General features: G+C 37.6%; 2 protein-coding genes across 4 annotated transcripts in view; one reads left to right on the forward strand and one right to left on the reverse strand.

Annotated features, from left to right (window-relative positions):
* Positions 1-20,897, forward strand: LOC108276968 (MARVEL domain-containing protein 2). The gene is made up of 15 exons (XM_053687058.1): positions 1-572; positions 3,642-4,819; positions 8,960-8,992; positions 9,088-9,236; positions 9,316-9,487; positions 10,259-10,309; positions 10,979-11,087; positions 13,234-13,288; positions 13,530-14,187; positions 14,441-14,608; positions 15,511-15,632; positions 17,285-17,467; positions 19,783-19,954; positions 20,186-20,227; positions 20,517-20,897. The coding sequence occupies exons 2-15, from the start codon at positions 3,659-3,661 to the stop codon at positions 20,613-20,615; spliced, it is 3,174 nt and encodes a 1,057-aa protein (XP_053543033.1). The 5' UTR covers positions 1-572; positions 3,642-3,658; the 3' UTR covers positions 20,616-20,897.
* Positions 17,285-25,718, reverse strand: part of erap1a (endoplasmic reticulum aminopeptidase 1a) — a 14,643-nt gene continuing 6,209 nt past the window's right edge. Inside the window, exons 12-19 of one of the 3 annotated variants that reach the window (XM_017489163.3) lie at positions 25,623-25,702; positions 25,338-25,521; positions 25,075-25,231; positions 24,669-24,853; positions 24,411-24,572; positions 24,149-24,289; positions 22,621-22,702; positions 17,285-22,502 (exon numbers count right to left, since the gene is read on the reverse strand). In XM_017489163.3, coding sequence (XP_017344652.1) covers positions 22,353-22,502; positions 22,621-22,702; positions 24,149-24,289; positions 24,411-24,572; positions 24,669-24,853; positions 25,075-25,231; positions 25,338-25,521; positions 25,623-25,702 — 1,141 coding nt within the window. In that variant the 3' untranslated portion in view covers positions 17,285-22,352. Of the gene's footprint in view, positions 22,503-22,574; positions 22,703-24,070; positions 24,290-24,410; positions 24,573-24,668; positions 24,854-25,074; positions 25,232-25,337; positions 25,522-25,622; positions 25,703-25,718 lie in introns of those variants that run through there. The other 2 variants (XM_053686609.1, XR_001815033.3) reach the window with 2 other exon arrangements.

A 25,718-nucleotide genomic window follows, 5' to 3' on the forward strand; every position in this document is an offset into this window, starting at 1 on the left:
TCCTTTCTTATTCCGGTTAACTTTTTGTATTTAAACCATACTTACAGTGAGTCTGTTGTCTATATTAAGGTAGTCACCAAGAGAAAAAGGTTAACTTTTGGCCAACACGACTCATTGCTACCTGGTAACTTGTTTATTATGGCGCGCGCTGCATTATAACTGTCTGCGCTTTTCTGTCTGATAACGGGTATGGAGCTATTTTTCAGGACAATGTTGTTGTTTTTTTTGTATTGGCATAAATTATTTATGCCTCTATGTAGTAACTTTTGAATGTTGTTTATACGAATTACAGTATAGCCTGCGTTGCTGAATACCGGGAGCAAACGGGCCGTTCACACTTACTTCAGCAGTAAAATGTGGGCATGCTGTCTCACCTATCCTCATATATCATTATGCATGTCATCTGATCTATGATTAGCATTTCATTTGTAATTCATGATATATTTGTTCTTTCGAGGAGATACATTTGTTGATTTTATTTACTACCTGGAAGTTTAGGAGACAGGCCGATATATTTATAGCCGTTTTTTTTTTACTTGTCCCTACAGGTCTCTGTTTTAATGAAAGGCCAGGTAAGGTTTGCCCAGAAATGCAACATAAGTCTTGGTGTGTGTGTGTGTGTGTATGTGTGTGAGAGAGAGAGTGAGAGAGTGTGAGTGGGTGTGTGTGTATGAGAGAGAGAGAGAGAGAGAGGTATTCTACCAAAATGTTTTTTTTCCTTTTTATTTTATTTCAACAGGCAAATTGGATTAGGTTAGAGATATAAAACTCAATAAACGCTTACAACTGTAACAGATAAATAAATATTTTCAAATATTAGATCCAAAATAAATTAAATACACTTGTCTACTTTGGTGAACGTGAAGAATAAAATTTTCCTCTAAAGTCTGCCTGCACAATATATGTAAGCTGTGCTCAGGCTCACCAGCCTTTTTCTCTGCTAGTGAGCCACAGGGTTTGGTTACAGTAGTATCAAGGCTGTGTTCATGTTACATGGCTTGACAATCCGTCCTCGTGAACAGCTTGGTCTCCAGTATTGTCTTACTGCTCGTCCTCAGGTCTCATTCGTTAACATTCATTACATCCTTTGGACACACACACACACACACACACACACACACACACACACATACATATATATATATATATATATATATATATATATATATATATATATATATATATATATATATATATTTATATATGCATCTCTCTCTCTCTCTCTCTCTCTATATATATATATATATATATGCATCTCTCTCTCTATATATATCTATCTATCTATCTATATCTATACATATACATACATACATATATATATATATATATATATATATATATATATATATATATATATATATATATGTATGTATGTATGTATGTATGTATGTATGTATATGTATATATGAGATGCACCAATGTATATAAAGGCTATTTTTGCTGCCATTGGCCATTGGCCGATAGTTTAAAAACATCCGATGATCAGGGCTGATTGAATCCTGTCAATCAAAAGAGGGCGGGAAAACACATCGATTTCGTGCTGTGTGTAAAGATGATATCTGTTGTGTGGAACGGTGACAAAACTGCAGTTTGTGAGCTCTGTAATCTCTGCACTGCTAAAAATTTTACAACGGAAGTGAGCAGCAGTGAAACGGGAGTTTCGGAGTTGAGTCTAAGTTTATTTATTTATTTATTTATTTTTGCTGTGCTGCTCTTTGGCCGTGCTGAATTAAAGGGCCAGTACACCAAAATTTACATGAAGATGATGTTGACAAAAAAGTATATTGCACAGAAAAATATATATGTAGAATAATACATATCCAGTTCATATATAAAAGTTTATATTATATGTTAGCAGTTTGATGGTCAATGATGAAGTAGAAATGCTTTTGTTTGTGATGAGTGAATGTGAGCCTAACAGGAGGTTTTTTTTTAGAATTCAGTCACTTAATTCTGTTAATATGAATTAATAACATCCAATATGTTAAGAAATCTTACTTTAATCTTCAGAATTTAATTCTTGTGTTAATGTTAATTAGAGTAATGTTTTTTCTGTTTATGGGACCAGATACTGTGAAACAACTTGTTGAAATGGAGAGAATAAAGTTTTTATCTGCATTTCCTTCAGAACTGTGGAATTAATTATTAATTTAGAAGAAGGCATAAAAGGCAGAACTATCGGTATCAGCCGAAATCACTCGCAATAATCGGTTATCGGAATCGGCTGAGAAATTTAGTATCGGTGCATCTCATATATATATATATATATATATATATATATATATATATATATATAAAATATGTAATATGTATTGTGTGTGTGTTAGTGTGTATTTCATTTAGCAGTGCCTCCAGGATTTTGCGATCACAGAAATTCATGCAAAATTAAGGAAAGTCTGCAATATTCGCAGGAGCTTGCAATTTTTCAAAATTACCGCAGATTGGGCCAAGGTGACATCACAACACACATTTATCCAAACCACCCTCAATTCGAGTGCGTCGAATATGAGTACAGCTAAAAGGTCTCATTTACCAACAAAAATCACTGCAAAAGAAAAAACAAATTTGTGCAATTGCAATTTCACCAATTCAAGTAGTTTTCCATAATAAAACACAAAGAAATCCCGCAAATTGCATCGCAAATTTAGAAAAAAGCCACAGCAAAATCAAGCATTGTTGGCCACAACAATTACAATAAACTCTGTGAAATCCTGTATGGACTGATTTAGGGTTTTATTTCGCAGACTAGGTTACGTTATCCTGCCTTGATGTGACTTCACTACACATGTGTTTTTCTGGGAAATGAATCAAATGCTCATAAAACAATACAAACAAGAAGTCCCCTCTTGTAAACATAGGAAGTACCTTCTAAAGAGTTTTTACTACTTTCCATCAACACAATGAATACATAATCACAATTGGACAAGCAGGAATCAGAGCTTTTGAGAAGCTTGTGAAGGCCGTATCAGACTCTGCCACTCTGCCACTGCCACTCAGTAACCTCTGTCTTATCCTGGTGTCCTGGTCTGGTTTCTTTGATTACTACTCCGTTGTGGACTTTGAACTAGGACTACATTTGGATGAACATCAATAGTATTCAGTGTTGCACACTTACTGTTTTTAAAACCTCTGTCAGTGTGGTGGGTACAGGCTAATTAACCAAAGGCGTACTTCTTACATTACTAAGCATAGCAATTTAGGGTGACTGATAATCCAGCCACCTATTTATTCTTGTTTTCTTTCATGGTTTAAAAAAACGTGGTACTCATCATGAGCACATGTAAACTACTGTGGTAAAAATATGTATACAAAATGCTAGAAATGAAGTTATTGTTGGAAAAAGAGGCTGAGTGAGCAAAAATTACATCACTTTAATGTCTGAGGCTGGAGTAAAATGGGTAGCGGATTAAGCATATACCTAATTTGCATTTGTAGATAGGATTTATGCCTTATTTCACCTACTTACAATGTAAAACTCCAACTTAACAGGCTATAGAAAAATGGCAGTAAAACAAATTAAGGAATCTTTTAACTGTAAACATCAGCATCTAACTTTTGTAGTTTATATTTCTCATAAAAAAAATATTCAGGTCTGTTGTATAATTTTCTTTGTTCACTTAGCTAATTGTATGTCTGTCTAGGTCAAACTGCATTTCTGATGTCCTCTAGTGGTGGTTCTCCTGGCCGCTTTGGGCGTGCCCGAAATGCACCTCACTATAACGATGTGCCTCCAGGCTCATTACAGAGGAGTAACGGCCTCTCTAGTTTGCGACATCAGAGATCATCGGATTTGGCTCTGAGCTTGGACCCTCTGCCTCCTCCTCCTCTCCCTGATGAGCCTCCGATTGGACCAGAATTTGATCTTAGTGACAGTGAAAATTGCGAAAATCCATCAGTTGACCTCAAACCTGTCCACCGCTTCATTCCTGACTCATGGAAGAACTTCTTTCGTGGGAGCAACAAAAGCAGCAATAGCTCAGTGCCTGTATCCAGTAATTTGAACACCACCACAAAGGGCATTAGGTGCTCTCCTCCTCAATCACCCTCAGTCTCAGAGTCATATCAAGATAAGTTCAGGGGCTTTGGAGGCAGCTACCATTCCCGCATAGAGCATGAAGCTATGCTAGGAGAGCATCCAGACTCGATGGATGGTCGCACAGCACACACCACTGCACACACCACTCTGACCTACAGTGAAAGAGTTGAGGAATACCACCAGCGTTATGCCTACATGAAGTCCTGGCCAGGGCTGCTAAGAATTCTTGGTTGCATTGAGTTGCTTTTGGGGGCAGCCGTTTTTGCTTGTGTCTGTGCATACATTCACAAAGACAATGAGTGGTATAATATGTTTGGTTACTCACAGCCCCAAATGTACGGTGGATATGGTGGTGTGTATGGCATGTATGGGGACACTTATTACACGGGGCCCAAGACACCTTTCATCCTTGTTGTGGCGGGGCTGGCCTGGATAGTGACCGTGATCATACTCGTGTTGGGCATGACCATGTACTACCGTGCTATCCTTTTAGACTCAAACTGGTGGCCTCTTACAGAATTTGTGATCAACCTGGCCCTTGCTGTACTTTACATGGCTGCTGGTATTGTGTATGTAAGGGACACAACACGAGGTGGACTGTGCTATTACCCTGTTTTCAACAATGGCATGAACGCAGCTTTCTGTCGCACTGAAGCTGGGCAAACAGCAGCTATCATTTTTCTCTTTGTGGGCATGGTGGTGTACCTGATAGGAGCTATTGTGTGCCTGAAACTATGGAGACACGAAGCCACACGCCGCTACAGAGAGAAGTACGGCCATGAGGTGAGCCTGTTGACTGATTTACTGCATCTCTCTTGAATACACTATTTGGCCAAAAGTTTGTGGTCACCGGACCATCACACCCATACGTGGTTCTTCCCCAAACTGTTGCCACAAAGTTGCAAGCACAGAACAGTATAGAACACCTTTGTATGCTGTAGTTTCCGTTCACTGGAACTAAGAGGCCCAAACATGTTCCAGCATGACACAAAGCGTCACAAAGCGCCCTGTGCACAAAGCGAGGTCCATAAAGACATGTTTTACCAAGGTTGGTGTGGAAGAACTCAAGTGGCCTGCACTGAACCTTTACCTCAAGCCAACTTAACACGTTTGGGATGAATTGGAACACTGACTGTGCACCAGGCCTCCTCACCCAACATTGGTGCCCAACTTTACTAATGCTCTTGTGGTTGAATCCACAATTCCCATAGCCACATTCCAGAATCTAGTGGAAAGCCTTCCTTAGAAGAGTGGGGTTATTATAACAGCAAAAGGGGGACTAATTCTAGAGTTGGATGTTCAAAAAGCACATATGGGTGTAATGGTCAGGTGTCCACAAACTTTTGGCCATATAGTGTACAGTGGATATAAAAAGTCTACACTTCGCTGTTAAAATGGCAGGTTTTCGTGATGTAAAAAAATGTAATCAAGATAAATGGATGTCAGAAATTTTTCCACCCTCAATGTGAAATTACAACATAATAAAAATTTTTGTGAAAATTAAGTGAAACAATCAGAAACATTTTAGGGAAAACTAGGAAAAATAAAAAAATCTTACAATATCCTAGTTGCATAAGTGTGCACACCCCTAAACAAATACTTTGTTGAAGAACCTTTTGATTTTATTACACCACTCAGTCTTTTTAGCCAAGAGTCTGTCAGCATAGTACATCTTGACATATTCCCATGCTTTCTTACAAAAACATTCTTGATCTGTCGAATTGTGAGGGCATCTCCTGTGCACAGCCCAGTTCAGATCACCCCACAGATTTTTAGTTGGATTCAGGTCTGGGCTCTGGTTAGGTCATTCACAAGCATTGATCTTCTTTTGTTTAAGCTATTCCTTTGTTGATTTGGATGTATGCTTTGGGTTTTTGCCATGGTGGACGGTGAAATTCCTTTTCATCCTCAGGTCTCTAGCAGACACCTGAAGGTTTTACACTAAAATCTTCAGGTGTCTGCTAGAGACCTGAGGATGAAAAGGAATTTCACCGTCCACCATGGCAAAAACCCAAAGCATACATCCAAATCTTTTGTTTATGTGCTTTTTGTTGCACCAAACATGCGTTTTGGAATTATGGAATTATTATACTTTTTGAAATTGGTCTCATCAGACCATAACACATTTTGCCACATGGTTTGGGGTGATTTAGTTGGGCTTGGATATTTTTTGTTAGAAAGGGCTTCTGTCTAGCTACTCTACCCCAAAGCCCAGACATGTGAAGAATATTGTTGTCACATGCAGAGAGCAATCAGTACTCGTCCGATATTCCTGAAGCTCCTTTTATGTTGCAGTAGGTCTCTTGGCAGCCTCCCTGGTAAGCATTATCCCTGGTAATGCTTTGTAAGCTCTTTGCCGGCCATGGCTAAAGCATTCGAATGAAACCAAGAAGATGTGAAGAACATCCTACTGAAACAGCTGGTCTTTATTTGGGGTTAATCAGAATAATTTAATTGATGACAGCATATGATAATTACTTTTGAACATGAGATTGTATTTGATTGATTCATTCTGAACACAGCCATATCCCCAATTCTAAAAGGGTGTGGACACTTATGAAACCAGGTTATTGTAACTTTTTTTTGCTCCCTAAAATGTTTCTGATGGTTTTTCACTTAATTTTAACATGTTGTAATTTCACATGGGGTGGGAAAAGTTCAGACATGATTTATTTTGGTTTTACATTTAAAAAAAATAAAAAAGGCCATTTTATCAGACGTGTATAGACTTTTTTATTTTTATTTTTATTTATTGATTGATTTATTTATTTTTACATCCACTGTATCTGGGGCCTCACTTATAAAGACATGCATAAGGACTGATTAGACTTTTCCCACCCACAAAACTAATTTGCAGAAAAAAAAATCTGTCTATAGCTGTCTATTATGGGTGTAATAATACACAAATTTCAAATTTAATAGGATATGGTTGTGTCTTGATAAAATACAGCAAAAATAAGCATTGACTGAATATTGGCTGTAGAGTTCCATTTTCAGTTGATTAAAACATGCAAAATTATAAACGTAGTTTATTCAGACCCCTCACCAGCATATACCGAAACAAAAGCTGTGTAATACAATGTAATCAAATTAAACATAGCTAATTAAGCCCTGAAACTAGCCCCAAAATTCAAATATTTGAAAAAGGGGAAGCATTTTCATTCTTTTAATCTTAATTGACTTACTTTAATAAAATAAAATAAAAATGTAAATAACAGAATTTTGAATTTCATACATTCATTGCATTTTAGTGACATTCATGCAGAGCCATGGAGGCTGGTGTACAAGGAAATACAACCCCCTTCAATTCTATGTTTTTATTTATCAGGGCCTTAACAATTTTGTTGCCCTGACTTCTATAAACAAACAAATAACCTCAGGTGACAACCCAAAACAGATTTCAATATGTAGTCCGTCCATCCATCCATTTTCTGTACTGCTTATCCTACACAGGGATGCAGGGAACCCGGAGCCTATCCCAGGCAACTTGGGGCACAAGGCAGGGGACACCCTGGACTGGGTGCCAACCCAATGTATGGCACGCTTACACACTATGGACAGTTTAGAGATGCCAGTCAGCCTACAACACATGTCTTTGGACTGGGGGAGGAAACCCCCGAAGCATGGGGAGAACATGCAATCTCCACGCACACAGGGTGGAGGCGGGAATCAAACCCCCAACCCCAGAGGAATATCCACTAAGCCACAGTGTAAACCAACATTTAGTAGTTCCACAATCATTAAGATAGTAATTAGCAGCCATGTGTTACTAATGAAATGCACAAAATTACTTAACCATCAAGAAATGTGACTGCATATATGAGAGCAGAACTTTTGGCCGTTATGGTGTTCTGGAGTATTCAGGTGCCTGTCTACATCATGCCAAGAAGAAAAGACATCAGCCATCCTCAGAGAAGCAATTCTTGCTCCTCATCAGTCTGGGAAGGTTTATAAGGCCATCTCCAAACACTTCACATTCACCATGCTACAGTGAGAAGGATTGTTTACAAATGGAGGGCCTTCAAGACAACTGCCAATCCTCCCATGAAATTGCGTCCCAGCAAATTCATTCCAAGCTCAGACTGTTTAATGATCATAGATATAAAGAAAACCCCAATAGCTGCATCATGGTAAATGGTCTGCACTTATATACCGCTTTTTTAACCTTAGTTGTTCCAAAGCGCTTTACACTGTTTCTCATTCACCCATTTGCACACACACACACACCTACACACACCTACACACACTCACACACACACCAATGGTAGCAGAGCTGCCATGCAAGGCACTAGCTTACCATCAGGAGCAACTTGGGGTTCAGTGTCTTGCCCAAGGACACTTTGGCATGTGGGCCAGGAATCGAACCGCCAACGCTACGATTAGTGGACAACCATTCTACCACCTGAGCCACAGCCGCCCTATCATGTGACCTACAAGCCACTGTAAGCACATTAAATGTTTATGTTCAGGACAGTACAATCAAAAAAAGACTAAACAAGTATGCTTTCATGGAAGGCTGGCTATTGAAAAAGCCCCTTCTCTCCAAAAGGAACATGGCAGCATGACTTAGGTTTGAAAAATTGCATGTGAACCAAACACAAAGGTTCTGGAACAATATCCTTTGGACTGTTGCCCTTAAAATTTAATGAACTGATGTAACGTTGTAAAGAAGAATTAGTGCAGTTTATTTACAAATTACTGCAGCAGATTCTGCCCCTCTCAAAGAGTGCACTGTCCAATAATGTTGATGTTTTTTTTATGTGCAAAAATAGAATTCACTAAAATAATGAATTCCACCAAGGTTGATTAAAAATGTAGACACATTGCTAAACATTTCTACATTGCCGCATTTTACTGAAATTTTATGACAATCTTAAAGCAACCACCTGTGATGCTTTAATTGTTTTAATTTTCCTTCCTTAGATGCAGCCAGAATTACCTGTGGCTCAATCTATGGTAACTAATACTTTGCTGTTTTTAAAAAAAAAATTTTTTTTAAAGAGTATCTTCTTAACCTGGTGATCACCCAGATGTTTTTTCCCCTCTGGTAGGCTGGACTAAGGATCCCTGAGCCTGTTCTCATCTCCTCTGCTGCACCAGTTCACACAGATGCTCCTGTACCTTCCAAGGCAAAAATGGTTAAAGGACATATTCCATCTGGACATATTCCCAAACCTGTGATTGTGCCAGACTACCTATCGTGCGTACTTTTTACTTTTCACTCTAAATGTGTGTGTATGTGTTTGATTTTTGATTGTGTGTGCTTTGTTTCTTTGCAGTAAATACCCAGCAATTCGAACTGATGAGGAACGGGACCAGTACAAAGCTGTCTTTAATGACCAGTACTCTGAGTATAAAGAGCTGCATGCAGAAGTTCATGCAACACTGAAAAAGTTTGATGAGATGGATAGTATGATGCGCAACCTGCCTCAAAACCTGTCCAGTCAGGAGGTCTGTTATTCTGTACTAAATCTCTTTGTATCTTGTTTCTTTCAATATCTAATAATTTCAGTTTGTATTTGCAGGTAAGAAAACTAAGTCTTTCATGCCTAGCAATATTAAGGTCACTTTTGTTCTTGTAAAATGATCAACAGAAAAAAAAATACATGCATAAATACATCACTGAATGTCACTGGGGGAACTCCCAAAGTGTTTAGTAATCATTTAGTATTGTACATGTTCAACCTAAATATTCTTAGAGAATATCAGTAATGTTAATATGTGTGGCAGTCTGGGATGTTGCTGTAGCTGAATTCTGGCAAACAACCAAGCTGAAAAGTCGGTTTTAGCCAAAATAGTTTTTTCTGCTTGTTGCATACTTTGACACCTCAATTTTAAGAAACCATAAATATATTTCCTAAAAATGAAATGGACCCGAACCTAAACATTTCTGTTTATAATCAGATATCAGCTGTCAAAATGTCTGTGTAATCTTTAAATGCAAATTTCTCCCATTTCACTTTTGTGAGTAATCTTAAAATGCTATAACTATGTGCAAAAGAAAAACACATTTCAGTTTTCAGAACTATATATAAAACAAAATGTCAAAATTTCACCAAAGTTTTTCCCAGGCTGCCAAACATATGACATATTTGGAAAATGAAGTCACTAGACTGCACCTGTGCATGTGTTGGGTTTTTTTTTTTTTTTTAGAATTCTAGGAAATTTCACACAAAAAAGCAGAGCTAGTGTAATTTTAAACCAATTTATTTGTTTCCTCAGGAATCTGACCGCATAAACCGAATCCTTCAGGTATATCAGCAAAAGAAAAATGTAAGTTCAATGCCTTTTTACACACAATTCCTATTTTATACTAATTCCTAGTTTACTATATGTACAGTGCTATCCCCTGGTCTGCTGAAGTCTTTTTCATAACAGTGTGAATGACCAGAGGAGGAAGAGGGGTGGGAGGGAAATGGCCAGGCTAATTTGTTTTTCCGGAAAGGAAGTGGCGCATGATTCTTGACAAAAGAGGGACTATTTAATACTTTTTAATGTGCCTGGCTGTCTAAAGATAATTATACATTCAGTAAACTGAATACCTGAAATGGCATAATTATTAATGTGGATTACAGACAGATCATTATCAGTGAACATGATGTGATGGGCAACTGCCTAAGTAACCACCATTTGTGTTAAATATAGTTTTATATTTCACAGTTTGAATCCTAATAATGTCCTACTGTCTGGGTGGGAAAGATTAACTTTATTTTCTTCCCCCTGTGTAGATCTTTGCAGTGTTAGCATTAGTTGGCACTTATAGAATTCGGCATCGCACAAAAATTTGCATAAAAATTGAGAGATCTAGTTTAATTTGCTGTTTGTAACCAGAAGTTCTGGTCTGTAGACTTATATTTGAAATGTGAAATCACAACACCACTTTTATAAGGGATAATAGACTGTTTACTTATTTGTCTTGCTTTTTACATTTTTGTTATAAAGGATACTTCATTTCTTGAGAAAAAGGAAAGATGTGAATACCTCAAAAACAAACTCTCTCACATCAAGCATCGCATTCAAGAATACGATAAGGTCATGGCATGGAATGATGGCTATGGATAAATCTTTTCCTGACTTCATGACAGTACATGCTGTAATGGTCCTTCATTTCCACTTGGAACATCTCATTATTCTGCACAAACAGCCACAAAGATGTGAAATGACCCACATGCAAGACTACAGACAATTCAGCCAAAGGAACATATGAACAATATTTGCATAATTGTCTTAATATGCTCAATGAAATGCAGTATTGACTGGGGAAAAAATCTTACCTATATTATTGGGTCATTCAGTTCCTCCTTTTGGTTGATTAGACTCAGCTTCTGTACAACTACTGCTTGGTTTATGATGTTCTTAAAAATAGTTTCAAAAACTGTGACTTGTTGACTGTTTAATCCCCAATATGTGTTGTATATTTCCTATGACAAAAAAAAATGCACTTATGTTTTATATCAAGAGTTTTAGTTATTTTCTACATATATTCAGTTTGTCATTTTATGTGGTGTGTATACAGACAGACTGGATATTCAATTATTTATGCACTGAATGACATACCCCACATTTCATTAAAAAAGTTTGACTTTTTCTGTTCAGCAGGTTTTAGTGTGGAATGTATTAACAGTATTTCCTTTTTTTGATTAAAAATGTAACCAATAATAGTTAAATCTGTACACTTAAAAGTTTGATCAATTAAGGCATATACTATATATGTTTAAGACATAAATGTACATGTAGCATGTTCCTTTGGTACACCTAACATCATGGTTATTTCTGTCTTTGTAGGTGTAGAAGTCAATGACTGAAATTCACAATTGTCAGCCCCCCTCCCCCCCTTAAAGGGAAGGAAAATAGTAGGAATCAAGGCTTACATATAGCATGCCATGGCTATGTATTTAAATATTCTGTAAAAGAAAAATAAGTATTTTAAATACTTCTGTCTGTCACCTTACTGTGCAAGGCCCTTAACCCTCTCTGCTCTAGGGTCACGGCTGACCTTGACCCCAAATTCCTAACAAGCTGGATATGTTTAAAAAAGTATTTTGCTATAACATATATGAAAAATAAAGGCTTTTTCTGCTTACGTCATCCTAACATCAGTACAGTTTACAAGGTGAGTTCACATAAAACAGATTCTCTGGTTGTCACAGTGCATGTACAAGTCTGGACTTGTGAGAGTGCATAACAAGGGCACTGATCTAATTTAATAGACTGGGGGACATTCGGACACTATAAAACATGTAAACAAAAAACAAGATAATAAGCAGTTGTTTCTCAGTATGAATGAGAACATTCAGAAATAAAGCCGGGATGCTGCCATCAAGGGTACACTTTTGTACTTTTAATATATATATTTAATCTGAAACAAAGATTTCTGTGAGTGTAGAATCAACAGGCAGTTGCACTTTAATCATACACTGTAAACTATACGCCGCCAATCATTTTTTGTTTGTTTCCTTAACACTTCATTACAAATAAAAAATATTTTGTACGGGATGTACACGGACCCAGAATATAGAACCACATAGCCTACAATACAGGAGCCGGTAAAGATTAGCCTTTTTAAAATTAAATTTTTATTTTCCTTAAATAGGCCTACTGCAGCAGGAAACAAAATAAATGTTTAAACAAAAGAAAAGCAAAGAACTTGTTCCTAACATACTATCTCTGACAAGCAGCGCCTCAAATGAGGATCACCTGGCACTGCTCGTGGTTTTAAAGAGCCGATCAGACACGCCCTTTTTGGAAATGGGACGGGGCTCAGACGTAAGTTGGTCGTTGGTGGGGGAGGTGCTTAGACTACCTGGATAGAGATGTGAAACTCGGCAGTGAGTGCGGAACATAATCGCTGAGGAGGAGCGTTACGTAAAAACAGGTGCGTTTCTTTTACGTTTGCCTACATAACAATATTGTTATGGTATTCCAGCTCGTGTTCTGTGCGTTATACTTTGAAATAGCTTACTTCTTTTTGTTCGTCTAAGTGGCTTTAAGATTCAAATATAAGAGCAAGATCATGTGTTAAATCAGAGCTTGTTAGCCTTCAATGGAATTTTTAAAAAAGTCTTTTCTGTCAGAGTTACATCTTAAATTGGATTACAACAGACCTACTTCCTGGTTACTTTATCCAAAAGCTGCATATAAATCATCGAGAATGAGTGATTGATTTATTTCCCATTTCTCTTCTACTGCAGAATAAGCAATGTCTTCTCAGCCGAATGGGAGTCCACCTCCCTATGAGTCTGAACCTGAATAGTAAGTCCATATAACGATGTGTTATAAATTCTTGTAATATAGTTTAACGCCCAGAGTTATTCATTTATTTATGCTGTTTTGGTAGTTTCTTGAAAATTGCTCAACACATAGGCCTAAATTTTAAAGTTGTGTGTTCACAACATGCTCATAGTTTGCCTTCCTGGTCAGATGAAATGAATAGGCTATAAAGCAGTGAGTGTTTGTTTTTGTTTCTAAAAATATTCAATCTCACCACCCATAGTGATATAGTGCCACAAGCTGCATACTCCTATTATGCAGATGATGAGATCCAACACTTCTATCGCTGGAACTCACCGCCAGGTATCATCAAAATCATGGCGGTCATCTGCATCATCCTGTGTGTTGGTGTATTTGTATGTGTGGCATCCACGTTAGCCTGGGACACCTCTGGAAGTGCGACTGGCTTTTCAGGCGGCTACGGTGGAGGCTACGGTGGAGGCTATGGTGGAGGCTACAGTGGAGGCTATGGCGGAGGCAGTGGCACTTCCTTCGGTGGAGGTTTCGGTGGTGGATCCTTTGCCTATGGCATTCTGGGCTCACAGAATGACCCAAGACAAGCAAAGGCATTTATGATTACAATGGCTGTCATTACCTTCATAACTCTGATGGCCATCTTTATAATTATACTCTCCTATCAGCATTGGTCACAGAGCAGGAAGTTCTACCTGATTGTCATAATCATTACAGCCATCTTGGGTTTGTTTATGCTTGTGGCCACAATAGTTTACTTGGTTGCGGTAAACCCAATGGCACAAACCTCAGGCTCTGTGCAGTATTACCAGGTACAGTCCCTGTGTGCCCAGTACCAAGGTCCTCAGCCTTCAGATCTCATGATCAACCAGTACCTGTATCACTACTGTGTGGTGGATCCACAGGAGGTGAGCACATTGCTTGGCTGTAGTTTCTCTTCATGCAGAATGAATCAAATGTTTCCCAATGAAGCATTCATCAAGTTCTAAAAACTAGCTTATTGTTTCAGATTGTGTAACTGTATATATCTATGGTGTTTTTATGTGTAACAACATGTTTTTGGTCAATCAATTTTACAAGAATCTATATAAAAAGTACTAATATTCACATTCAATTAAAAGTTAAGCCATCTGTCTTCCACTCTGTCCTCCACTTTTGCAGGCAGTGGCCATTGTTTTTGGTTTCCTGATCATCGCTTGTCTTATAATCATCTTGGTTTTTGCCGTCAAGACCCGGAAGCAAATTAACGCTTATGGGAAAGGGAATATCCTGTGGCGCAGAGAGAAACCTGTCGAAGATCCTAACGCTCCTCCAGATATAGAAGATTGGGTAAATGAAGTTTTAATCATCCATGCATGTTTTACAAAAATAACTTCTATTTTGATTTTTTATTTTTTTTTTTTTAAATCAAAGAACGGAAAAAGTTTAGTTGTTTTGTTATTTAAACAATAACCGCTAGGTGTTTTTCAGTGTCTTACATATAAGTAAGGGGGCATTTTTGGAGACAGTTGATGTTCTCTGAGGAATTGTTTTTGAATGATGTGGTGTCAGTCATGTGACAGTAGGAGGTTTCTGGTTTGTTAACCCATGAGCCACATTGAATCCTAGCAGGTGAAGTACATGCATTTGCTCTTTGCTAACATTGTGCAGGTGGAAAGACAGGTTTCTCTGTGCAGTGGAAGATGGGGGAAGGGAATTCTCATTCCTGGTTTCTGGGTGTGGTTTATGGTGACAGTTTCACTGCAATGCTTTCTTGAACAGGCCTAGAGATGCAGTTAAGAAGTTATTTATAGTCGCCAAAACAGCTCTCCAATAAGTTGCTTTAAATTCTCCAAGACAGCTGATATATAAAAGACGGGTTTAATATTACTTTTTATATGTTATGTTTTTTTGTGTGGCTCAGAGTAAAAGAACCATACATATGGTTACATTGAACCATTAGGGCATCATTAAAGTCCCAATGAGAGCTGTTACTCAGTTTGTCATCATTACTAGATGAACTAGATAAATGCTATTAGGATACATTTTTTTTACATGTCTGTTTGTCTAGATTTCTCTGTGTGTGTATAAAATGTTTGCACAGGTGCCTTTGGACAAATGCGACTTACAACTTGTTTTTTACTCTGCAATGGCTCAAAACCAAATATTCCAGGAATTGTTTTTTTCATTTTATTTATATCACAAAATACATTTTAATTAAGCATTTTTGTTTTTGTTGTCTCTTTCTCCAGGTAAATAATGTTTCTGGTGATCCAGAGCTTGTAAATAGCGAGTTTCCTGAGAAGTTTGGAGGTTCGAGGGAACACCTGGATGACAACAGTACAAACTATGTCAAGCCTCCTGACAGCTTTTTGTGAGTACACTTCTTTCTATCAATCTCCTGTTGTGCTTGTTTTTGTGCATGTCTGTGGTTGCTTATTTGTATGTTCTTTAACAGAGAAATTGTACATGTTCATATATCTCTGTGCCTTTTAGTGGTATAACTCTGTTTCCTAAATTAACAACTTTATGAGAAATAGAATGTTTTCTTTTGCAGATTTAATGGCTTAACATTCTGATACAGTAAATGATAAACTAAAAGCAGAGCAAATGAGGGAGATACTTGTCTCTCTCACTCTCTTTGTTAGCATACAGGTGCGCACACGTACGCTACTGGGTGTGAGGGAACGCGTGAGTACATGCATGGAGGAGATCTGTTTTTTTACATGTCTGATATGGAGATTTATATTGAGGGCTTGGAACCAAAGGGGACAAAAGTCTTTTTAGCCCCTCTGGTTCTAGGCAGTCGATATAACTTCCCTGCATGCATTTTATTAGTGAGACCTGAATTTGTACATGCACTCACTGTCTTCATTTATTAGGAACACCTGCACATTCAAGCAGTTATCTAATCAGCCAATCATGTGGCAGCAGCACAATGCAAAAAATCATGCAGATACGGGTCAAAAGCTTCGGCTAATGTTCACATCAGAACAAAGAAAGTGTCATTTATGTAATGTTCAGAAACTACTGATTTTCACACACAACTGTATCTAGGGTTTACAAAGAATGATGCAAAAAACAAAAAAACATTGAGTGAGAGACAGTTCTGTGGAAATGCATTGTTGATGAGAGAGGGCAGAGGAAAATGGCCAGATTGGTTTGATCTGCCAAGACTAATATAGTAACTCATATAATCACTCGTTACAACCATGGTGAGCAGAAAAGCATATTGGCTTGCGCAAAACATCAAACCTTGAAGTGGATGGGTTACAACAACAGAAGACCACATTGGGTTCCACTCCTGTCCACCAAGAACAGGAATCCGAGGCTATCATGGTCACAGGCTTATTGAAACTGGACAGCTAAAGATTAAGGGGGGGAAAAAACAAGCTGGTCTTTGTCCTGTCTTCAGCTCTCCAGCAACCATGCCATGGTTAAAGTCACAGATATCTCCCCCCCCCCCCCCCCCCCCCCCATTCTGATGTTTGATGTAGACATTAACTGAAGCTCTTGACCTGTATCTAAATGTTTGTATGCACTGTGCTGCTGCCACATGTTTGTCAGATGTCTGATTGGATAACTGTATAAATGAGCAGGTGTACAGGTGTCACAAGTGACTGGTGACTATATATTTTACATCTTGAATAGTTCTCTTGTATTTTTCCTGCATTGAAACATACTGAAGGTGAAATTGAGTTATGACTTTATAGTAAACTGTAGTGTTTAAAAAAGCAAAAGAGGGAAATCTTGACAAGTATCACTTGATTATCACCAATACTATATTTTTATATTTGCACTGTGACCGTTAATCATTTGTTTACTACTTAATTCTCAAATCCCTACCCTGAGCTTGTATCCCAATTTTCTAGAAAGCATTTAGTCAGTATGGTATTGCTGGATGTAAAAACATCCATAGTTTAGTTTTTTCTCTTTTCTTCACTATTAGCTGTAGTATGTGGCATGAAGGCTACAATATGTTAATTGTTTTTATTTATTTATTTATTTATTTTTTGTGCGGTGCAGGGGTGTGGAGCACCATCTTCCAGTACGGAGTACAGTTCCCTACTACAGCAGTTCAGACATGGGCAGCTCAGCAAGCAAACCTAAGAAAAAACGTGCAGGACGGCCTCGCCGTACTGACGGTAATGACTACGACACGGACTATGCATCATCTGGAGACGAACTTGACGACGAAGACTTCTCCAGGTAAGCTCATGCGTGGCTCATACTTGGGCTGCAGTAAATGGAACACAAATAGGGCATGAGCACATTGAGGTCAAGAAAAAGGGATAAAACTAGGGCCACTATGGGTTGTGTTTTAGATCCTAGTTTTGCTCTGCATTGCTAGTTTTTTAACATTTCCCTCAGTGCTTTAGAAGCTTGCTTCTGTAAGATGGGTTCTTTCAATTTTATTATTTTTTCATTGAAGCAATGATGTTGGAGCTCACAACAAACTACAGTCAACCTAATATAATTATAGTTCTTCTTGTTGTTCATTGTGGGGTTAAAATGATGCCAGCCATATGATATGAAGTTATACAAACAGGAAGTTATTTACTTCTTTATCTAAAACTCAGTATCTTAAAAACAAAGATCAATTATGTAAGCTTTAACACAGCTTGGACTTGCTTGGGATTAAATTGCATGTAGCACACACTAGCAATATGTTAGCCCTTTTTACTGCAAGTGTTGGAGTAATCACTCCAATCTACAAACTTTCATTCATCTGTATGGGAGCTCATTAGGACCTTGGTCATACAATCTAGTTCCAAAATGTATGTGGACACCTGAACAATCACACCCATATGTACTTGTTGACCATACCATTATAGATTTGGGTCCCCTTTGTTGTTGTAATAAGCGCCACTCATCTGGGAAGGCTTTCCATTAGACTTTGGAACCTGACTGTGAGGATTTGTGCTCATTCAGCCACAAGAGCAATAGAGAGGTCAGGCACTGATCTCAGGCCTGGTGCTCAATCAGTATTCCAATTCATCCAAAATGTGTTCATTGGGGTTAAAGTCAAGGCTCTGTGCAGGCCACCGGAGTTCTTTAGCACCAAACCTGGCAAAGCAGTTGATGACAGAAAACCTAAAAACGACAGTCAGTGACATCACCACCAACCTTCACAAGGCAGGGGTGACGGTAGCACAACCCACCAGTGTTTGAGTCACTGACGATATTGCATCTGAAATTCTGATCTATTTATGTTTTGATCTCCAACCTCAATGGTTCACTGGGTATATAGCAAATATACCCAGTATATAGCAAAAAAAGAAAGAAGAATTGGCCTTGCTATTCCAGTCCTTTCAGAGGGGACTGTATAACTGCCATGGTTCCTTGTTATTCTGAAACTGTGCTAAATTGGTTTAGGGAAAGATGACTTATGACAGTCGTATTTATTGTAAGTTGTGTCACACTTCACCACATGGCTTTGTTGATTGGTCTCTGTGTGTGTGCAAAAACAGTGAAAAAGACATCCAGTTGATTCTCACTTTCCCTGGCAGCTGTCCAGGGTTTAAAGAATCAATTACATATCTTAACAGTTGTTATTATAATGTTATATGATACAAAATGTTAGTAAAGAAAGAGGTCCCTGCCTGCAAAAAAAACTTCAGGTCTTGAAGAGGTCATAAAATAAACTTTGTGTGCCAGTAAGCTATTGAAATGGCCTTAAACATGCCATAAGGATTCTTGTATAATTACAAGCTTCATTGATGGTTTGTCTGGAGGCTTTTTGAGACCTTCCTCCCTCTCCAAGACTAAAGACACAACCTGTTGTAGGGTGGAGAAAATGACTTTTTGAAAACCTAAAGCTCTCCATCTGAACTGCTTGATTTCAATTCGAATCAGTTTAATTTGCATTTTAATCTGTTCATTTGTCGTCTTGCTGTCTGACAAAATGTATCAAGATAAAATCTTACGTTCAGGGAAGCTCTTCACTATACCGCTGGTCAAAATAACTTATTAAAGGATATAACTTTCTCTCTCCGATAAAGCACCTGCTGGTTGACAGACTACAGAATGTTTACTAAGTCACATTAATCATAACCAAATAATTGATTAGGCATGAATTGAGGGATAAATCCATCAACAGATGTCACGATGACAAATGGGATTTCCCCAAGGGGAAATGCTGAAAGGAAGTTGACGAGGGTGTTTTAAGAACAGTGTTGAAACGCAGCCCTGGGTCTAGGATCCTATTGTACTGTATGTTTGTGTTTTTCTTTTTCCTGCTGTAAAATGAATAATACAGGGTGACTCGACAACAAAAAAATACAGGGGTAAAAGTAAGCTGCACTAACACTTTTGTGTATAGACACACTGTTTTGGAACGGCAATGTGCTTATCTAATCAATTGATTTGTGCTAAAAGTAGACAAAGGATTTTCCCCTCTTCAACTTGTAGAACTAATTGTTGGAAAAATGTTTTAAAGTTTTATGCACTGGTAAGTGTAAACTTTGTTTAAATTACCACACTGCAGAAATATTTGAGGAAGTTTTGTATTTCCCTTTGTTCAGCGAATTCCCCCCCATTGCTGATGATCATGAAAGGGAGAATTATAAGAGTGAGTTTGACCGAAATCACCAAGTGTACAAGAGTCTGCAGGCTGAGCTGGATGAAATTAACAAGCGGCTAGCTGAGGTTGACCGTGAGCTTGACGAGCTTCAGGAGGGGACTCCGCAGTACCTGGTAAGAGAAAACAACATGATTTTCTGTTTGGGCCCCTATCACTCATTTTACTGAGTACTACATTAAGAATGATACATTTCTCAGTTCATAAACACATCAGATATTGAAGAATGAAGATTACTTTCTACAGTCATTGCTATTTTATTGCTCCTGAGTGTGATTAACCTGCACAGTTACAAGAAATATACATTTCACATACTTGTTTGCTGACCTGTCATTGTCTTGAAACAGGATGCCCTGGACGAGTACGATGCATTGAAGGACAAAAAGCGGGTAAGGGTGAATGAAATGGAAGTTTTCTCATTGTTCTGTGCAAATGTATACCTGAAGTTTTAGAGCAACATGCTAATCCTGTTAATTGTGGTAAAATCGAGTGAAGGGGTTTGTCATTCAGGTTTGAGGTTTTTGCTTTGTGTTTTTAGCTTTTTTATTATTATTATTATTATTATTATTATTATTATTATTATTATTATTATTATTTATCCATTGCAACATGTTTCTGGATGGGATGATGGTAAAAATGGACTTTTAGATTAATCTGTCTTTATTTATGTCTCAAAAGAGCAATGACTACCGGATGAAGAAGAAGAGATGCAAGGACCTGAAGGCCAAGTTGAGCCACATCAAGAGAATGGTCAGTGATTATGACAGTACAAGATAAAAGCTTTTAGAGACTCTGAAAAGCCAGACTACTGCATTTCCTACTGTATCCATCTGATATCTGCCATACAAACATGAAGTATGGGAGACATTTTTTTTTAAAATGAATAGCACATCATTCAAGAGGATTTGTCCATTTTTACATAAGCTTTTTTTATTATTTTTTAAAACCTGAATTCTGTGATAAACTCAGCTTTATAAGTGGTTAAAGTAGCTGTGTATGAAGGTGAAGAATTTTAAAGAACCATGTATCTTTTTTTTTTTTTTTTTTTTTTTTTTTTTATTAAATAAACCTGTTGGCATAAGCTGTACCAATCTGTTCTGTTAACTTATTTATACATAGTTGTTCTTCTGTTTGTTTTTGGGTGAAAATGGCAACTTTTTTTCTTTTCTTGGTCATTTGGGACTCAAGTGTGCATATTGTGCTTTGTGTTTCATGGGTCTAAGTATTTGTAATTTCATAACATTTTGATTTTTAGACTTGTTTGTGTCTGTAATTATACAAATATCTCAGTTTTCGGATTTTACTTATTTTTATTAGCTAAATAAACGTGTGTCCTGTAAACAAATAGTATTTTTTATAGAATTTTTTTTTCAATGCAAAAGGTAATAGAAAAATATATATTTTTAAAATCAGTAGCATTTTTTCCATGTTAAGCTGCATTACTGGAAGATTTATCCCACATTTAGTTGTCTCTGTTTTCGGCTCTCTTTAAGCGTTTTCCTTTTATGGCAGAGGTTCTTAAACATTGAGCTCCTTTTTAAAAATAAAATTAATTCCATAGACTCCCTTAGCACATTGTGTTAATTTGATCAAACACTGCTTAAATATTATGCTCATTATTTAAATGTGTACAATAATATCTTGGCTATTCATTGGAGCCATAGTGCATTTTATGAAATATTTTATTAAAATTGTCATCAGTCAAGTTAACATTACTTAAAAGCCTACTTGTTTTTTGAGTTGTTTAATTTTTGTTTAATCCAATCTAACTTAACCAGTCAAACCAGCTAATAACCAAAAAAAGGCAATAATTAATGTAATAACTTTCCACAACTAACAAAATCATAACAAAAAATAATTGACCCCCTGGCTGTGGAAGTTCCTTTACCCTACTTTGAGAACCATGCTCAAAAAACTGTAAATCTGGTAGGAATTTTTACAAACACTTATAATAACTTCGTTATTAAATAGTTGATTAAATGAAGTCCAATGCTCCAGAGACAGGCTCTGGATTGACCAGGACAATGTGGTTACTGAAGCTTTTAATTAAAAAAAAATAAGTCCATAACTTTTTATTTGTAATTATTTTTTATTAATTTTCTTAACAAAACTAACTCCACCAGGGGAAAAAAAAGAACTTTATGGGGCAGCTGACCATATCAAAGGGTTGATTTCAGGGATATTGATGTCAGGGATATTATTTACATCTAACATTTGAGGCATAATTGGCTTAGTCCAGTTTAACATTAAGTTAAACTTTGTTCGGAAATTAAACCTGAAATTACCTTGCTAACACATGACCCCAACTTGTTCTAACTGGTTTTGTATATTTAAAAAAAAAAAAATTATAAGTGCAGTCCACAGGGAATTAAAAACAATGTGTTTGATAATTCATGGGAGAAAGAAACCTTTTGAATGTCTATAGAGAAAAGTGGAGTGCTCTAGGTTCTTTCACTTATAGTTACGTACACCATAAGCAGAACAAGAATGTTAACTTCAGCTCTGTGACTTCAGTCAGGCACTGTGACTGTTCAGCCAGTCTTTAAGAAGTGGAATATTCCTGTTCATCCAGCGGATATTCTCCTCAATATACTCCAGGGCCTGCTGGATGCTACGCAGTCCTGAACCCATGTCTACCTGCAGTGATCTGAAGAAAGACCGTACCTATAGGAAATTATAATAAGGAACTAAGATGAACATATAGGAAAATGGAAATATAGCATACAAACTGCTCACATGGTTCATGGTTTTCCAGCTACAGGATATTTGGAAAGACCTGTACCTCTTCTAGCATCTCCTTGGTCGAGTACTGATTAGTTACTCCAACAACCATACGTGAGACCGAAGAGGAACCAAGATCAAACCTGGAAGAAAATATTTTTTAGTTCAATATTCATGAACCACTAGGAAGAAGACAATGAAAAATATTTCATTGACAAAATAAAGGGCAAATGTTTTGTCAGACTATTGTTTTAGATTTCTTTTATGTAACAATCTCAGAAATACTCAGCGCTATGTGACTTTACAGTGGCATTTAATGCTGTATTCTGTACAAAAATATGGTGTATTGTAGTCCATTTGGTGCTATACACAATTTGTCAGGCCTCAACCACCAATAAAGGATTCATTTGGATCATGGATCATTTTCAGCACAGGAGTGACAGTGACCTGGTAGTGGCTGTGATGCTCTACCCTCACAATATATCAGTAGATAGGTACTGACAAACTGTGTATAGCAACAGGTGGGGTACAGTCATTAAAGCCTGTACCTAAAATGACTGAGTGTAGACATAAGGTATAAGTATAGCTAATAAATTAGCAACTGAGCGTTTATCATGGTAGATTAAAGTGTACCTTTCTCACTTTATATAGTGTTCATGCACTGCATTTACTTTGGGATACACTGAAACAAACCTGTGTTAAGTAAAGTAAACATGTATTCACTTTACATTATTTACTTCTTTAAGGAAACTACATTATTTGTACAATATGAACTTCTTAATGACTGTCCTTAAAACTCTAAAGAATTCTTTAAGGGTGCACCTTGGTGCCAGTTGTCATATTAAAGGTCCGTGTCCATGTGGGTTTTCTCCAGGTTCTTCAGTTTCCTCCCACTTCCCAAAAACATGCTGGAAGGTGGACTAGCTATGATAATTGCTTCTAATGCATGCAAGGTATTTTTCTGCATTGCACCCTTGTGCAGTGTGTCAGTCCAATGCAGTGTACTACGGACACACATATTCACACACACATGCAAGGAAAATGGAGAACCTGGAGAGAACCTAGGCATATGAGAAACACCACAGAGACAGTATCCCAAGCTCAAGATCAAACTGGGGACCCTGGAGTTGTGAGGCAGCACCACTACCCACTGTGCCACCATGCTGGCCAGAAGACTAAGCTGATTAAATCGAAGTAATTCAAGTAACAGATACGAGGCAGTGGCAGTTTAACTGTTAAGGTTTTGTATAAGTGACCGAAGGTTGTAAGTTTAAGTCTACCAGAGCTCTAAGATTCTGCTCTATGCCTGGAGTCTGTTCTGTTTCACATCTAAATTGCTCTTCCATATATAAAAAAACAGATGTTCACTTTATTCTGTCCGACATACTTTACTACGGGTTCTCTGATTTCCTCCCACCTTCCAAAAACATGTCTCTGGTTATGCTAAATTGCTCCTAGGTGTGAATGAGTGTGTGAATGAATGAAGTGTGTATTATAGTGTGTATTCCCACTTTGTGCCCACTGTTCCCGGGATAGGCTCCAGATCCACTATGACCAGGATTTTTAAATTGTCCATAGTTTGTTCTCACTTCTTAACCAGTTCTTGCCAGTTGGCTCGTAGGAAGTTCCATGCCAGTTTATATGCATTTGGGTTTTTACTGACACTAATGACAAGTGATGGCAGCTCATGGGTCTTCAGGACTTCTCCTTCTAGTCCCTTCTTCATTAGCCTGGGTATAGAGAGCAAGAGAAAAGCACAACTAAAATCGTTGTTAAAATGTGATGTTTGTTTCAATGTGTCTTTCTTTTGTTGTTTTATTTGCATATAGGAGAATTCAAATTTGGACCAACCACTCTAGCTTGTGAGCCAGTGGGCTGTAGGCCAGTGCTGCTTTAATATGACTCTTTTCAGAGGGATACATTGTGTAACGGTACAATTCCATAAGGAAGTCCCAACCTTCTTCTGTTCGAGCACCCTCAGTGTAAACAACCAAGCGGATATCAGCAGGCAACCTGCAGTTTCATAGCATAAGGCAGATTGTATACACATAGACAAGCATTGCCTTTTTTATTAGAGAATTGGTGAATTAACACGCTCTTAACACTGACCTCATGTTGCCACCTGACTCCTTCCACTTGAGGAAAAGTTCCTGAGCAGTGGTAACACAGGGCGCATAACGGCGCACACATGCAAAGAGGAGCAAGTAATTCCGTAAGATCCTCTCTGAAACTGAGCCCTCATCACTCCATGTCTGTGTGTCAATCAGTCCCTGGAACAGGTTCACTAAGTAGGCCTTTAAACAGAATAGTAGAATCTGCAGTTTACCAGACTTGAATAGCCTTTAATACACTTTGAAAAGAACACTTTATTTCAAAATGCTTAGATGGTAATCATTTATGAAAATTAAATTGTAATGAATTTTATTTGATTTTATTGTATAATAATAATAATAATAATAATAATAGAAGTAGTAGTTGTAGTATTAAAAGCAGTAGCAGTAATCAAATACCCCACCTTCATCTGGTGCTCCAGTGCTGCCATGTTTCTCTTTTCCATGAGTTTGTAAAGAGGGACGAGTTCACTGAAGCCCTGCGTCACTGGCATGATCTCAGTCTCATGCTTCAGGTACAGACTCATGCTCAGGGCCTTATCCAGAGTGACCTTTCCAATTCTGAGGCAAATAAAATCTTGATGAGTCCACAGTTGAAATACCTTTCAATGAATAGTTTCCCCATATGAAGGCTAATGATTAAACTGAAATGAAAAATAGCTCTCACTTGACCAGCTGGAAGATGTCGTGAATGAGGCTTGCTCTGTCATTCCCACTAAAAACTGTGTGATTGTGTTGAAGTTGCCTGATCAAAGCTTCCCAGCCCTGATCTTCGTAATGCACAATATAATAACCTCTCATATCCACATTGAATTTGATCCACTCCACTTGCGCTGGCAAGTACAATACATCTGGGGCAAAGGGTGATATGTTTAAACTTTAATAAAAATAGAAATTGGTATAATTATAGGAATAGCTTTCTTTTCTCCTTTCCAGTAGACATGGTACATACCGTTTCTAGTCTTCAGCAGAAAACGCTGGACAGAGTTGGAGCTGCTGGTGATGTAGGTCAAAGGGACTTGCCAAAGGAAGCTTATTTAAGGTAAAA

The sequence above is a fragment of the Ictalurus punctatus genome, chromosome 16 (genome assembly GCF_001660625.3).
Source record: "Ictalurus punctatus breed USDA103 chromosome 16, Coco_2.0, whole genome shotgun sequence".
Taxonomy (NCBI): domain Eukaryota; kingdom Metazoa; phylum Chordata; class Actinopteri; order Siluriformes; family Ictaluridae; genus Ictalurus; species Ictalurus punctatus.